At 41.0% G+C, this 14,134-nt stretch overlaps 2 protein-coding genes across 4 annotated transcripts in view; one reads left to right on the top strand and one right to left on the bottom strand.

Annotated features, from left to right (window-relative positions):
* Positions 1–918: 918 nt before the first annotated feature.
* Positions 919–5,422, top strand: otol1a (otolin 1a). Of its 2 annotated transcripts, none has more exons than XM_077220722.1 (5): positions 919–982; positions 1,083–1,538; positions 1,636–1,725; positions 3,802–3,873; positions 4,240–5,422. In XM_077220722.1, exons 2-5 carry the CDS (start codon positions 1,094–1,096, stop codon positions 5,121–5,123), a joined length of 1,491 nt encoding a protein of 496 aa, XP_077076837.1. In that variant the 5' UTR covers positions 919–982; positions 1,083–1,093; the 3' UTR covers positions 5,124–5,422. The 2 variants fall into 2 exon arrangements, with proteins under 2 accessions (XP_077076837.1, XP_077077358.1); XM_077221243.1 differs by having other exon boundaries at positions 941–982; positions 1,048–1,538.
* Positions 5,423–9,774: 4,352 nt separating this feature from the next.
* LOC143714717 (structural maintenance of chromosomes protein 6) overlaps positions 9,775–14,134 on the bottom strand; it is a 32,925-nt gene continuing 28,565 nt past the window's right edge. For both annotated transcript variants that reach the window (XM_077206077.1, XM_077206170.1), the window contains 3 exons: positions 13,923–14,075; positions 10,216–10,313; positions 9,775–10,115 (listed from right to left, as the gene is read on the bottom strand). In XM_077206077.1, coding sequence (XP_077062192.1) covers positions 10,031–10,115; positions 10,216–10,313; positions 13,923–14,075 — 336 coding nt within the window. In that variant the 3' untranslated portion in view covers positions 9,775–10,030. The remainder of the gene's footprint in view (positions 10,116–10,215; positions 10,314–13,922; positions 14,076–14,134) is intronic.

The raw sequence follows: 14,134 nt of genomic DNA, 5'->3' as shown, positions 1-14,134 counted from the left end.
ACTTACTCAACTTTTGTTTCACATTGTGGAACACGCAATTTTGCTTCTGAAAGTTTGCAAGAGAGCATCTGTGTTCATGGACTGATATGATCAGTTGAATATTTTATAATATACAATACATAAACATTTACAATACCATTCAAAGTTTGGGGTCCATACATTTTTTTTTGTGAGAGGAATATAAAATGTATTCAGCAAGGATGCATAAATTAATCAATAGTGAGAGTAAATACATTTATATTATTACAAAATCTTATTTACACCATAAAAAAGTTGTAAAAAAAACAAACTAGTTCTGTCTTTCTACTTCAAAATGTAATGTTACCTGCAGTAACTGTGTTACCTGTCATTTCTTTGTAATTATTTGTGAACATCATTTAAAAGTAAACCCTACAGCAAATTATATTCAGTAAATGCTTTACTTTTGGACTTTCTAATGATTAAAGAATCCTGAAGAGAAATGTATCATGGTTTCTAAAAAAATAAATTTGTTTTAAACATTGACAATAATAATAAACCAGCATATTAGTATGATTTATGAAGGATCATGATGCTGAAAATTCAGCTTTGTAAATTACATTACATACAGTGCTATTCCTGTTTCAAATAAATTCCTGTTGATTCTTAATCATATGAAAAACTGAAGAGGATACAGACAGGTGTATGCATGTATGCCCATAATGTGTAAACATCTGCACTTTAATTGTCCTTCTCCGTGATATAACACAACAAGGGAAACCGATGCATGAGAATGAGGTGGACTGATATGTTACTTTCTAAAGCCATCACATTAGCTTCTCCTCAGGTATCAAATCCTCCGGTCTGTGCCAAGTGTATGTCACCTGCCCATGCTGCAGAAAACACTCTCATTGGCTAGACTAAGGGGGGACGGGGAGGCACAGGTTGTTAAAAGCTAGTGATCTGGATGCAGATTTCTCTTAGAGAAGGGAACGGAGAAGCGGCACTGAAGTTCGACGACTAGGTAAGTATTAGCACAATATTTTTCTTCAGAAAATGTAAAGACCTAGTTTATCAACGTCCATTTAGTGTCCACTTCTGTACCCACTGCTGTTTGTGTGCAGCTATTGGTACAATGCCCAATCTTCTCCACCCTGTCATCCTGCTGATGGCCTTGCTGGAGGTAACGACAGGGATTCAAGCATCACTATCCAAGACCACACAGTGGCCGCGACTGAAACCCACTAAGAAGCCTCCGCCTCGAGATGAAGTAGGTCCTCCACAGCTGCCCGCCCGCTTGGGGTCCCATTCGATCACTACCACTGTGAGCCCCACCGCTATCGGCGTCACAGAGGAAGTCACACACTCCATGATGGATGCGTACTCTATTTCCCCCACCGACAGCACCACTTACTCCAGTGATGCTTATTCTGCTGACTACCACACGGAGGCCATGGTTCCTCCTGGGGCGGGCCCTGGGAACTACACATTGGACTATAACGAGTGCTTTTTCAACTTCTGTGAGTGTTGTCCACCAGAGAGAGGTCCTCCAGGACCGGTAGGAGAAAAGGGACTGGCGGGTAAGAAGACGAGTGGTAATTTCCTAGTTATTAATTGGTAGCTATCTGTATCAAATGTTAAATTAAACTAAACACACTTTATTTGTAATCTTGTAAGGCATTACAGGGGAAAAGGGGGAGATGGGACCTTCTGGACCTCCAGGTCAAGATGGACTCACTGGTGCTCCAGGGTCACATGGAGAGAATGGTCAGTGTGTTAAACTCATGTGCTTGTGTTCAACTTAAGCATGAGCAAGGGATGATCAAAAGAGTTCAGTAAACAAGACGTAATATTGGTACTTTGTCGTTTTTTGCTCTGCTGAAGAAAATCATTCCATAACAAAGCCAAAGCAAAATCAACTGTTGCGTCTCCGAGCAACAAACAGTAGTTCCTTAATGAACCATTGAGCTTGAACGAATTTGGTTGAGTGAATCATTCAGTAGCTATGTTTCCTTTCACCTATTTTTATGCACATTTTGTGATATTACATAAAAAAATGCTGGATGGAAATGCGACAATGCATATACAAAAAAAAAGCACTCCATTTAGTCGTCCAATTGAAAACCTGAGCATAAACTGCAATGGAAACACGTACTGAATAAATTATTTCGTACGCATCAAAAAAGACATGTGACTTTGCGATGGGACAGCATACCTGGATCAAACAGGGGACCGATCTCGTTGCACAGAATCTGAAACGCTGTTTTGGTCATTCTGAAATGCCTGAGCAAAATCTGTCATGGTTCCAAAGTGGTTTGGTATAATTACCTCCCAGAACTGACTTACACAACGTCTGCATTCCCGAACAGCAGGCATCCGCCTCCGAAAGCAAGATATCATGACCATGTTTATTGCGTTTCATATGCACAATCAAAGGGGCAAGTCATTTATTATATGAAAATCAGTATAAGTGGGTTCTCCTATTGCAGCAACTTCCATTTTCCTTTGTGATATTTAGTGGCAGTTTATAAGGAAGTGACAATTTTGTTCTTGCTGACTCACTGGATGGAAATGATGATTTATTTGCAAATGTTTTATGTGATATTCCAAGTTGAATTCACAACTTTAGATGGAAACATAACTAATAATTACTCACTCATAATACATTAGTTTTTTTCTAAATTAATGAATGACTGCGTATGAAATCACAACAATCTCATACATTTTACAAGGAATGAACTTTGCGACCAATAAAATTTAGGTTCTATATATTATGAAGGAAATCCGAATGTCATGTGACAATGTGGATGTGAATTTTGGAATATCAGCAGTAGTAAGTCATCTGGGTACTTTACACATGGGTACTGTTGTATGAAAACTACAAATTTGGACGTACTAATTACACACACTGTTTTTCTCCTTTTATATAGTAGGGCTGTAGGCGTATTTGGATGCAGACTGTTTTTGAACTAAACGGTTGAGGGACTGATTCAATGACCTACTACTTGTGTAACAACAAAGTTCCTTTAAGTGTAATTCTAAAGTCTTTGGTAACGATCTAACCTGAAAAATCCCACCACAAATACACACATGGACTGTCTGACTAGAACGCACCAACACAAACAAGAAGAGTAATACAAAGTTACAAACAGTGAAAATTCCCAGAATAGTTGACTATTTCAGCACTCTTCGAATGTTGCTTGATAACTGTTGTATCAAAGATATTAGATGTTATAATCGTAAGTTTTACATTTAAGAATCCAAAGAATCAAAATGAATTTAGGCAAATACTGTTTAAACAAGGACCATCATTCTTTTTTCACATCTTCTACATTTAGTCTATCCAAAGTTATAAACAAAGGATTAGGGAAATTATCTGTTGAATGTGTATACAAATATCTTTGTTTTGCGAGGACAAACATCTGAGAAGACCTTGACCTTAGTTAAGGAGAATTACATGGGAGTTTGTGTGTATTTTTAAGGCTTCTCCTATGTCCATATTAGAAAAAACAATTGCAATCTCAATCATGTAGTCCTGCATGCTCACACAAGTTGGCAAAACCTACAATTTGTCTTGAAACAGGCAATGCTAGTTCCCTGAGATTGCACAAAAGGTTGTCTGCAAAATTGTGTGCCTAGAGCCTCTCTCTCTCATTCTTCTCTCTTTCTAGCCTGAGCAAGCTGCAGTAACCACTGAAGTTAATAAACACACCAGTGTTCAGGGTTTTTGTTTGCTTGTGAGCCTTTGTGTATTCTTAAGGATTGAAATCTATTCAAAATCACTGTGTCAGTAAAGAGTAGCTGTGCAAAACATTTGTAGACAGATGTCCTTTCCTCCTTCAGGAGAGAAAGGTGATCCTGGAGTGAGTGGGCTGCCTGGGATTCCCGGTGTTACTGGGAAACAAGGAGAGAAAGGTACATTCATTTGTGACAAAAGCTCTAACCCAGTCTTTGATGCACTTTATGACATGCTTGCTATGTTGATTTTTGAACTGTTCTCAGGAAACTGTGCCATAACTACTACTACTACTACTACTACTATATAGCTCAACAAGCTCAATATTTCAACTCTGTTATGGTGAATCCATGATAAGGGCGATGATGATCATTCTTTTTAATTACAATGTGTAATTTCTTACCTGGCACACTGAAACTGAGCGATACTATATTCTCTAAATATTTTAAGATCTGGAAAAATTAAAATGTGTTCACCGGTAGCCTTTTAGAACAGTTAAGAATTGGCCTTAAATTTCGAATTGTAGAATATGTTAATGTGTGCAGGTGAAATGGGCCTCAAAGGAGACAAAGGAGATACCGGTTTACCCGGGCTGAAAGGAGACCCAGGAGACAGGGGAGAGCCCGGCTGGAATGGAACAAAGGGAGAAGTGGGTGAGTCTGGCATACAAGGACTGACTGGCCTCCCAGGACCAGATGGCATCAAGGGGGAGAAAGGTGACAAAGGAGACTGTCCATTTGGAGAGAGAGGGCAGAAAGGCAGTATGGGGGAGCCAGGGCCTCAAGGGCCAAAAGGAGACATGGGTGTGCCAGGTCTGAATGGCTCAGAAGGGCTTCCTGCAGCTAAGGGGCTGAAGGGAGACCCAGGACCCCCAGGTAAGCAGGGAGAGCCTGGTCCTCCAGGACCTCATGGACCACCAGGGCAGAGGGGGATGCCAGGGATGAAAGGCACCCGAGGCCTAAAGGGAGCACGAGGTGTTAGGGGATTCAAAGGACTTCCAGGCGAACCTGCCGTTCAGAAGCGGTCAGCCTTTAGCGTTGGTCTTTTTCCCAGCCGATCATTCCCGCCACCTGGCCTGCCTATCAAGTTTGACAAAGTCATTTACAATGAGGAGGGCCACTGGGACCCCCACGGCAGTAAGTTCAACTGCACTCATGGGGGAGTTTACGTCTTTTCCTACTACATAACAGTGCGTAATCGCCCCCTGCGCGCAGCCCTGGTGGTGAATGGCATTCGGAAACTGCGAACTCGTGACTCCCTTTATGGCCAGGACATTGACCAGGCCTCCAACATGGCAGTGCTTCGCCTATCATCTGGAGACCAGGTATGGCTGGAGACTCTGCGGGACTGGAACGGTGTTTATTCCAGTAGCGAGGATGACAGCACGTTCTCTGGATTCCTGCTCTATGCTGATGCCACCAAGGACTGATGGCCAGGAATCACACTGACCTCTGGATGAACCATTTTAAACCTATACTTTGTTTTGTAGGGGTGAATTGGAAGACACCTATTTTACCTAAATACTTGAGCCCTGAACTTAGATTTGTATACTAACAGTTAATTGTACAGCCACTAATCGTTATGCTACCTGTTTTATCACCAGAACAATCGTTGGTTTATTGTGTTTATTTTTTTTAATAAGCTGATGATTTGTGGCAGCTATTTGTGTGTAGGTCTTAATATATTTATACAACTGGCAGGTTATGCAATAAAATAAATTATGCTTTATTTTGGTCTTGCTTTCTTACCTAATGTTCACACTATGATTTGTAATTTTTTTGTTAATATCTTTTTAATAAATGCAAGTATTAGTTTTGTTAATTATAAGTGATATAAAAAAAAATTAACCTATAAAATGTATTTAAAATCTATATATCAAATAGGCTTTACATCACAGCCATGAATTCTGATTTGGGTTTCAGTTTATTTTGATGGTCACTTTAACACATTATGTTGACTATAAGTAACATTGCACCTACATGTCTACTAACTCTCATTAGAGTGTCAGTAGAGTTAGTAGACTGGTAGGGTTAAAATAACGACATATAGTTGCAAAGTTACTTAAAGTCAGTAGAATGTCTGTTGGAGGACCAACACAATAAAGTGTTAGCAGATATTAAGCAGACGGTCTACTAATACTCTAATGAGAGTTAGTTTACATGCAGTTGCAAATTTACTTATAATCAACAGAATGTTCAAAAGGGACCATCAAAATAAAATTACTGTGATTGTATGTTTGTTGGTCGCAGGTCGTATTAGGGGGATGGACATTCTCAATATAGGGAGGATTTGATTGGACATAGATCTGTGTAGTGCATGATGAGTCGTCATTATTTTTTGGTCTATTTTTTCCAGAGAAGAAATACTATAAAATTATTAAATGCATGATTCTGCTAAAAGATGGCTTTGGTAACTATAACGATATATATAAGGATAACACACAGAAAAAAAATTCACAAATTTCACTTTAAATAATTGTTCTGTTAACATGTTTGAATATAAGGAAACAAAGAACAATGACTGAGCAATGAACAGGCAACAAAAAATGCAAAATGTTCAGTCGCCAGTTGGCACACCATCGATCACAAAAACCACAAATGTATTCATCAAGGGGAACCGCCTCAAAAAAATGACAGGATATAACCAATGACAAGCTGAATCAACAAAGAGGAACTGATCAGTAAAATAAGTAAATGACTCACTGACAGAAATGGATGCTTATCGCAACTGAAGTGCAAGCTCAGAGATTACCACAGAACTGAATCAGTGCCATTGTGACTATCATAAACTGCACTGGGAAACGTCTCCGGTTACTGTCGTAACCTTGGTTCCCTGAGAGGTGGGAAAGACATTGCGTAGCAACGCTGCGGGAACTCCTCCCTTCTCCACTTTTGTTGAAATCTTATGGGCTAACGCCAGCTCGGAACAGCTGGCCAATTGTCCCGAAGTATGCAAATAATGACAGGCTCGCGGGCAGTATAAAATGCACGGAGGCAACAATTGGTTCACAATCACAACTGAACGCTTGCACAGCGGTTTAAACAGCGGACACGGCGGCTAACGCAATATCTTGTTCCCGCCTCTCAGGGAACCGAGGTTACGATAGTAACCGGAGACGTTCCCTTTCGAGAGCGGTATCTCTGCGTAGCAACGCTGCGGGAACTGTATTAAATCCCGCCGTGAGAGTAGTGAAGATAAGCCCTGAGAAACGGGGTCAAGCTACACCAGCCACGGATGAGACAGACAGTCAGCCAATAGCCGAGCCGCTAGGAGTGCTCGCATCTGATTTTGGTGCTGGCACCATTTTGCAAAAACTCCCCATTTTAGAGTGTAAAGGCGCCTTGTAGAAGGCGCGTGCATCTCCGCGAGTGTGCCCAGCACTTGTGAATGCTGAGTGTCTCACTCATTTAAGCTCCCTGAAGTGGCCACACATGAAGGTTCCACAGCTCGGGGCTGGGGTGCCATATCGTTCTGTTCGCCTGAGACAGCAGGTCCTTCCTGAGGGGGATTTGCGATGGGGGAGCCACCATTATCTCTCTCAGGTCCGCAAACAAGGGCTGGTTCGGCCAGTTTGTGGATGCTATCTCCTCCCTGATTTTGCATAACACCATAGGCAGAATCTTCACCGGAGGGAACACGTAAAGCCTGGCTTTCAGCCAACATGATGTCAGAGCATCTCCCGTCAGCGGGGAGAGAGATAGCGAGAAGAACGTCTGACAGTGCGTGTTCTCGCTAGTGGCAAACAGATCCTCGTCCGCCCTCTCGAATCAATCCCAAATCATTCGTACCGATCCGGGGTGAAGTCTCCACTCTCCTCGAGGAATCCCGTTCCTCGACAGCATGTCCGCCCCACGGTTTAGGAGACTGGGAATATGCGCCGCTCTGATGGAGAGAAAGCGTCGATCCGCCCACAACAGGAAACTCGCCACCTGTTTGAAAAGAGCTCTGGAGCGCACGCCACCCTGGCAATTTATGTACGAAACCACAGACATGTTGTCGGTTTGAATCAGACCATGATGCTGCTCCAACCTCGACCGAAAAGCTTCCAGGGCTAAGGACACCGCCTTTAATTGCAAACGGTTTATGTGCAAGCCCAAGCACACTGCTCCCCAGCCTGAGGTCTGACGCATCCGTCGAGACCACAGTGTGTTGCTTCACTATTCCCAAAGGCACTCCTGGGATGAACATATCCATGTTACGCCACGGTATCAGAGCGCTGACGCAACTGTGAGTGACCAGAATGTCACCGGAATGCGGGCCGATAGGGGTGCAGCCCATGACTTCACCACATGCTCGTGGACGTCCGGAAAGAACAGGGTCCTCCTCGGAGCGGCCTGGCGGGAGCCCGACTGGAGATACGAGTCCAGCTTACTCTTAGTAGACTCGTCCTAAGCATTCCATGTCAAGGCCAGCTCCTTGACAGCCTTGCCGAGGACCCTGACGAGCTCCTCCTGGAGCTGGAGACGAGCTCCTCCTTGGCCGGGGTGGTCCGGCATGGACGAAAGCTCGCGTCCGCGAAGAGGACAGGTGAGCGCGATGACATTGTCGTCATCTTCGCCTCAAGCGGGGGAGGGCCCACCATCGGCTCGCTGGCCTTGTCCCCGTTATAGCATGAACCATTTCCTGGTTCTTAGGGCACGCAGCGGCAGCTCGCGTGGAGTCCGTGAAGGCCGCCAAGGCGTGGGCGAGGCGAGGCAGAACTCATGTTCGTCGGGCAGGGCGATGGGGCCCGCACAAATCTGGCAAGTTGAAGCCCTCGGATGCTTAGAGAAAAAGATCACTAGTCATCCTGGTGAGGCTTCCACGATGGCAGCGTGAAGAAAGAGGTTCTGACGCAATTGTCGCATCCATGCATTTTATACTGCCCGCCAGCCTGTCAGTATTTGGATACTTTGCGACAAGATTTCAACAAAAGTGGAGAAGGGAGGAGTTCCCGCAGTGTTGCTATGCAATGTAGAGTTACCGCTCTCGAAAGGGAACCAAAATTTCCAGCATTATTTACATTCTGCCCATTCAAAAGACAAGAAGTGTGAACAGCCAACCACCATGAAATATGGAGATCATCAGGTTGATTCACTTCACATGAGTCAGCACAATTCACTTCTCTGCTAAAGATTAAGAAATCGGTATGAAAATGATTTAAAACACATTTACAAGGCAGGAAGAAACATCTGCAGCCACAAATGTTTGAGAATGCAGCTGATAGAAATTAGGACTATATTACTGCAACTGAATCAACTGAATTTAAAAGAAAATATGTAAATTTAGTAATTTTAAAATCATTATTTATTCTAATGTATCAAATAAACAATTTGCTACAAAAGCTCTCTAAAATGCTTTCATTGTGAAGTGGAGCAACAGACACAAAGGGAGTGGCTTTACTGCATAAAAAAACAATCTTCTTGAAGCCAAAAAAACTTGAATTTAGTTTTGCTCCAACTAAACTCAACCTTACAAGGGGTTGAATAAAAAAAATCATGGCCCACGAATATTCTGTTATCAAAAGAAAGAACAGAGGCTCTGCTTAAAAAAAATTCTAGCTTCATGCACATTTGTATCAACAGTTGAATGTGGGTAAGTTTCATTAAAAACTACACAAATGGAGTAGATCGAGTCCATCAACACCCCTAAAACTTCACAAGTCCTATAGCTCGTCCTGGGTCGACATTTCATTCAGTAACATTAGGCAACTTTGATTTATATGCTGTTTAATGTTGCTAAACATGTTAGCTTACATGTATGTAGGCAATGCTTATATATCACTTGTTTCGGCTTCTTCTTCACCAGTGTTTTGATCAGGAGAGATTCAGTACTCTTTTAGATGTGTAATGGCACCCCCTACCGTTTAACGGTGAAATACAGAAAGCCGGAGAATCTTGTCAGATGCAGGGAAAGATTTAGGGTAGTTTCATGAAATAGGCCACAGTAGTACAACACCACATGACTGGTGAATGAATGAACAAAATAAATTGACAGATGATTGTTTTAGTTTTATCAATTTAGAAATTAAAATGATTAAATTTTAATTTCTAAATAGATCAAACTAAAGCAATCGAAGACTGAAAAAATGAAGTAAAAAATGACTTATTCAAAAGGTTTATTCAACCAATTATCAATGCAAATAATTGTATTAACATTTGTATTATAAAACTTAAAAACTGTTATTTTTAGAAAAATTTAAAGTACAGCACTAAACAGAACCTGCACATTTTGGTCTTAAATAACTAAATTAGTTTATAAATGTACAACTTTGAAAAAGAAAACTGTAAACATTTATAGGTCTAGATGGAACTGTAAAGTGCAGTGGTGTAAACCACAGTTCAGCAAACAGCAGCTTTATTCTGAGTTCCTCGGACTCGACTGGCTACGGTCAGGGTCGTTGAGACGTAGGATGCGGATCATGTTGTTTACCGGAAGCGAACTGGGAAAAGGAAAGCAGAAAAGTAAGTTATTAATTGTCAGAATAAGGCAATGTCTTCTAATCTAACTCATTTTACATTAACATTAGAGAAGCTCTTTACCTCATGCTCTGTGGTGTGAGGAAAATAAATTGTCTGTAGCGCTGACTGGCAGCGACTTTCAGCATCATATCCATAGAGATTCTCCGGTTCACCATGTCCTAAGAGACACACACACACACACACTAGAGTGACTGGCTGCACACTCTTCATCATGACTCCAGTCACATGATTCTCACCAGTAGCCATGACAAATGTCTTTTTGTATTCACACAATGCTCTTTAGACTTAATTCAAATTCATTTTGATTTGAATGTAATATCTTTTTAAGCATGACATTAATTTGACATGTTATTGGGTACTTGACATATCAAGCACTGACAGTAGTGTCCTTCAGTGTGTCATGCTGTTTTTAAAGTGCCCCTAATATACTTTTTTGAATATTCCCATACATAGAGTGTATAAAATGGCTGTTTGAGAAGGTAAAAGGTCTGCAAAGTTTTAAACATCGAACTGCACAACAAAGTTTGTCTTCTAAAAGATAGAATCGATTGTGAACTGCTGAAACAATCAGCAATTCAGTTAAAAACCTACATAACAATGTGACAAACTTGCATAATGCCAGTCTATGGACTTCACTGGGTACGCAAGGACAACGTCTGATTTGAACTGCCCCTTTAAAAACTGTAGTTGTAGATGAGGCCTTAAATATTTGAGGTACAGTCGTCTTGCGCTTGATGTTTAAACTGACAGGACTTAAAAACACATGCAAATGATAAACTTTCACTCTATGATGGTTAAATGTGTAATTAATCCGCGAACCAGGGAGCAGCTGGCCTGTACAGATCACAGATCAACTACAATCCCAATACTTGACATCTCACATCATGCGATGTGACTAATGTGGTTGCACACATCATGATATTGAAAATAGAACTATATAGCGTGAAGCCCTAGTTTAGAGAGACTGAATCTTCAAACTAACCATTTTCAGACTTTTTGAGAAATGAGGTGATGTACAATGGATATTATGAGAAAATGGTATGTACACCTATTGTAGGATACCTCCAAAACCAAATTAGGAATCTTTAAAATAGCATAATGGGTATATAAATATTTTTCTACTGGTATAATTAATATGTATACAGACTTTACAGCCACCTATTAAAATACACTTAATTTTTGTTTGTCTAAAAAATATTTATTAACATTGTAGAAGCTTTTAAATAAACTACGAAAAAGCTAAATGGTGAAAAAGTAGTGACCAAATACAGCACCTACCATATACACTGAAGACAAAAAAAATACAAAAATTCCTAAGTAAATTTAATTAGTAAATATTACCTAAATCCCGGAGAATGTTATTTTCAATTGAATTGTTTCTATGATGATAAAACATTGCCGAAATGCCAGAATGTATTTAAAATACCATTCAAAAGTGTGGATTTGGTAAGATGTTTTTAAAGGGGTGGTTTACTGCTTTTTTTCTTTGCATGATTGTGTTAATGGGGTGCAATATAACATGTCTAAGGCCCCATCCACACTACTGCGTTTTATTTTAGAAACGGAGAATTAAGATGAATACGATCTCCGTCCACACCAGCGTTTTAGCTGCGTATTAGAACTGATCTCCGTTCACATTAAAACGGCTGAAAACGCGGATCACGTCACCATTCACCTACACTGGGCATGCGCGTGCCGGTGTAAACAGGAAACAGATTGACTATTCCTCAGATTTCGCTGAGGTTGATAAGTGCCGATCTGGACCTTCAAAAGTTTTCGCACCATTCTTCAGGAACTACAACTTCATTGATAAAATTATCCCACCATGCGCTGGTTCTTCCCGGCTTAACCCAAAACCGACGCTCCATTTACGGTCGATACCGCCGCTGCACACGGGAACTGTCACAGATTGCTGGAATAATAGTTTGCCTCCGGCGCATGTAGGCAGTTATAGCATTGTGAAATGCAGAATTTACTTGCACTAACGTAACTGGTAGTCCAGGCTGTTGTTGTGCGTTTTATTCCATTGTATGACATCCAATCAGACGGCCGAGCGTGAGCCTCTGCGTCATCGTTTCTAAAGTCCTCCGTTTTGACCCGTCTTCACTAAAACACCCTCCGGAGATTCAAAACGCAAAACGGGGTTGGCAGCGTTTCTAAACTTCTCCGTTTTAGGTCTTCGTTTGTGCCGTTTGAGTGTGGACGGGTGGTGAAAACGTAGCAAAAGGTCTGCGTTTCTAAACTAAAACGTAGTAGTGTGGATGGGGCCTAAGTGTGTGTGTTTTTTTTTAAAAAGCCTCATTTTTCATAAATTTCACCTTTATTGTAAGCCGCTTTCTCCCCTGTCATTTGAACGACCGGTTGACTTCCTGATTCTATGAAACCACTCCCTCAGAAACAGGCAATGGGCTCAGATTGGTTAGTTGGGCCGATGTGTTGTAATTGGCTAAACTGCGTAGCGCACGTTGTCCGGAAACTTCACGCCCATTGCCTTTACAGGCGAAAGCTGCATGTGCTCCGGTCAAATGTAAATAGTGTCAATAACCTACTGCCGTATCAGCTTGAGCCAGAATCAAGACCCAGAAAGCGCCAATGAAGAGGGTCAAGCAGAACCTCCCCACGGCTCTTACAAAACGTTGCTGAATGGTACATTTCATTATTATTATTATTATTATTCTATTCTATTCTTTTAATACCGTTTTTTAAAGTTATTGTTTTATCGATATAATGAACAACCGTTTATCTATTCACAAAACTTAGTTTACTCAGTGTATGTTTTCTTTAGGTACACGTTTGTCTTACACACACAAAATAACATCAAACTAACTGGCTACTATAAACAAACAGCGTTGGCATTGGTTTACGTTCTTGATCAAATCGAAAAAATTACGTCAAAAAGTATACATGGAAAATACATTTACAAAATTAGTACATAATTACAAATTCAGGTCCAAAATGTTTGTACGCGTTTGTCATAGACACACGAAATAGCATAACTAAGTGGCTACTAAAGCCAGCGCTGGCATTTGTTTACATCCTTGATAAAACTAAAACAGTACGTCTGAAATTATACATGCAAATACATTGCAAATTATTAAGTCTTACTTACAGGTTGTGGCCCAACAACTGCTGCCTTTGGTTTTAAAGTTGGAACTGCTTCATACTTTAGTAACAGTTTCTTGTTGAATCCGACATTGAATTTGTGGAGATTCTGGAAGCTGTCTTCCGTAAAATGCGCAGCACAGAGAGCTAAATTACGATTGTAATTTTCAGGAACATAATCAAACATAAATTGTAGCCATTGTTGACGAACTACAACGGCCGTAGGAAGCCCGAACACAGAAGACCTGACAGCTGGGTGAAAATAACACACTTTCGACGGCATGGCTACTGCTCTCCACTATAACTCTTCCTCTTCGACAAAGCCACAGAAATTTGGCCATGCCCCCTTTTTTGCATATTCCGGAGGGAGGGTTGATTATGGGTTAGTTACGTATAAAACCCGGGAGTATCTCGTTGTAATCCCATTGAGTCGTTTTTGTAGGCATTAAACTTCCTAATTTTTAAAAGATTATATCTCTGCTTACATTGAACTTTCAGTGCAGCAACTTTGCAGATACTGTTCATGCACCAACAGCAACATTACACACTATTTAAAATGAAAAAAGTGAAATCGCAATCAACCACCCCTTTAATGTAGATCTCTCTTATGCTCAATAAGGTTACATATATTTGAATAAAAACTATTATTATTATAATTTTTTTACCATATAAACATCAAATTCATCCAAGGCCCGGAACGGAGCTTCGGCTATGGCCCACAGTGACAGGACGAAGCACACAGTAGAAAATGAACGCTCTCCTCCAGACAGAGACCGCATGTCACTCAGAACGGCCTTCCCACCCTCTCCTGGCTGAACCTGAGGAAGAGACCGATGACGATCATCAGGGAAAAGTATTGTCATGGTTCCATGCGTAG

Source organism: Siphateles boraxobius, unplaced genomic scaffold (genome assembly GCF_051911475.1).
Source record: "Siphateles boraxobius isolate OS27281-9 unplaced genomic scaffold, OSU_SipBor_1 1, whole genome shotgun sequence".
Lineage (NCBI taxonomy): Eukaryota > Metazoa > Chordata > Actinopteri > Cypriniformes > Leuciscidae > Siphateles > Siphateles boraxobius.
The sequence above is the reverse complement of the archived record's forward strand: the minus strand, read 5'-3'. Positions and strand labels throughout refer to the sequence as shown.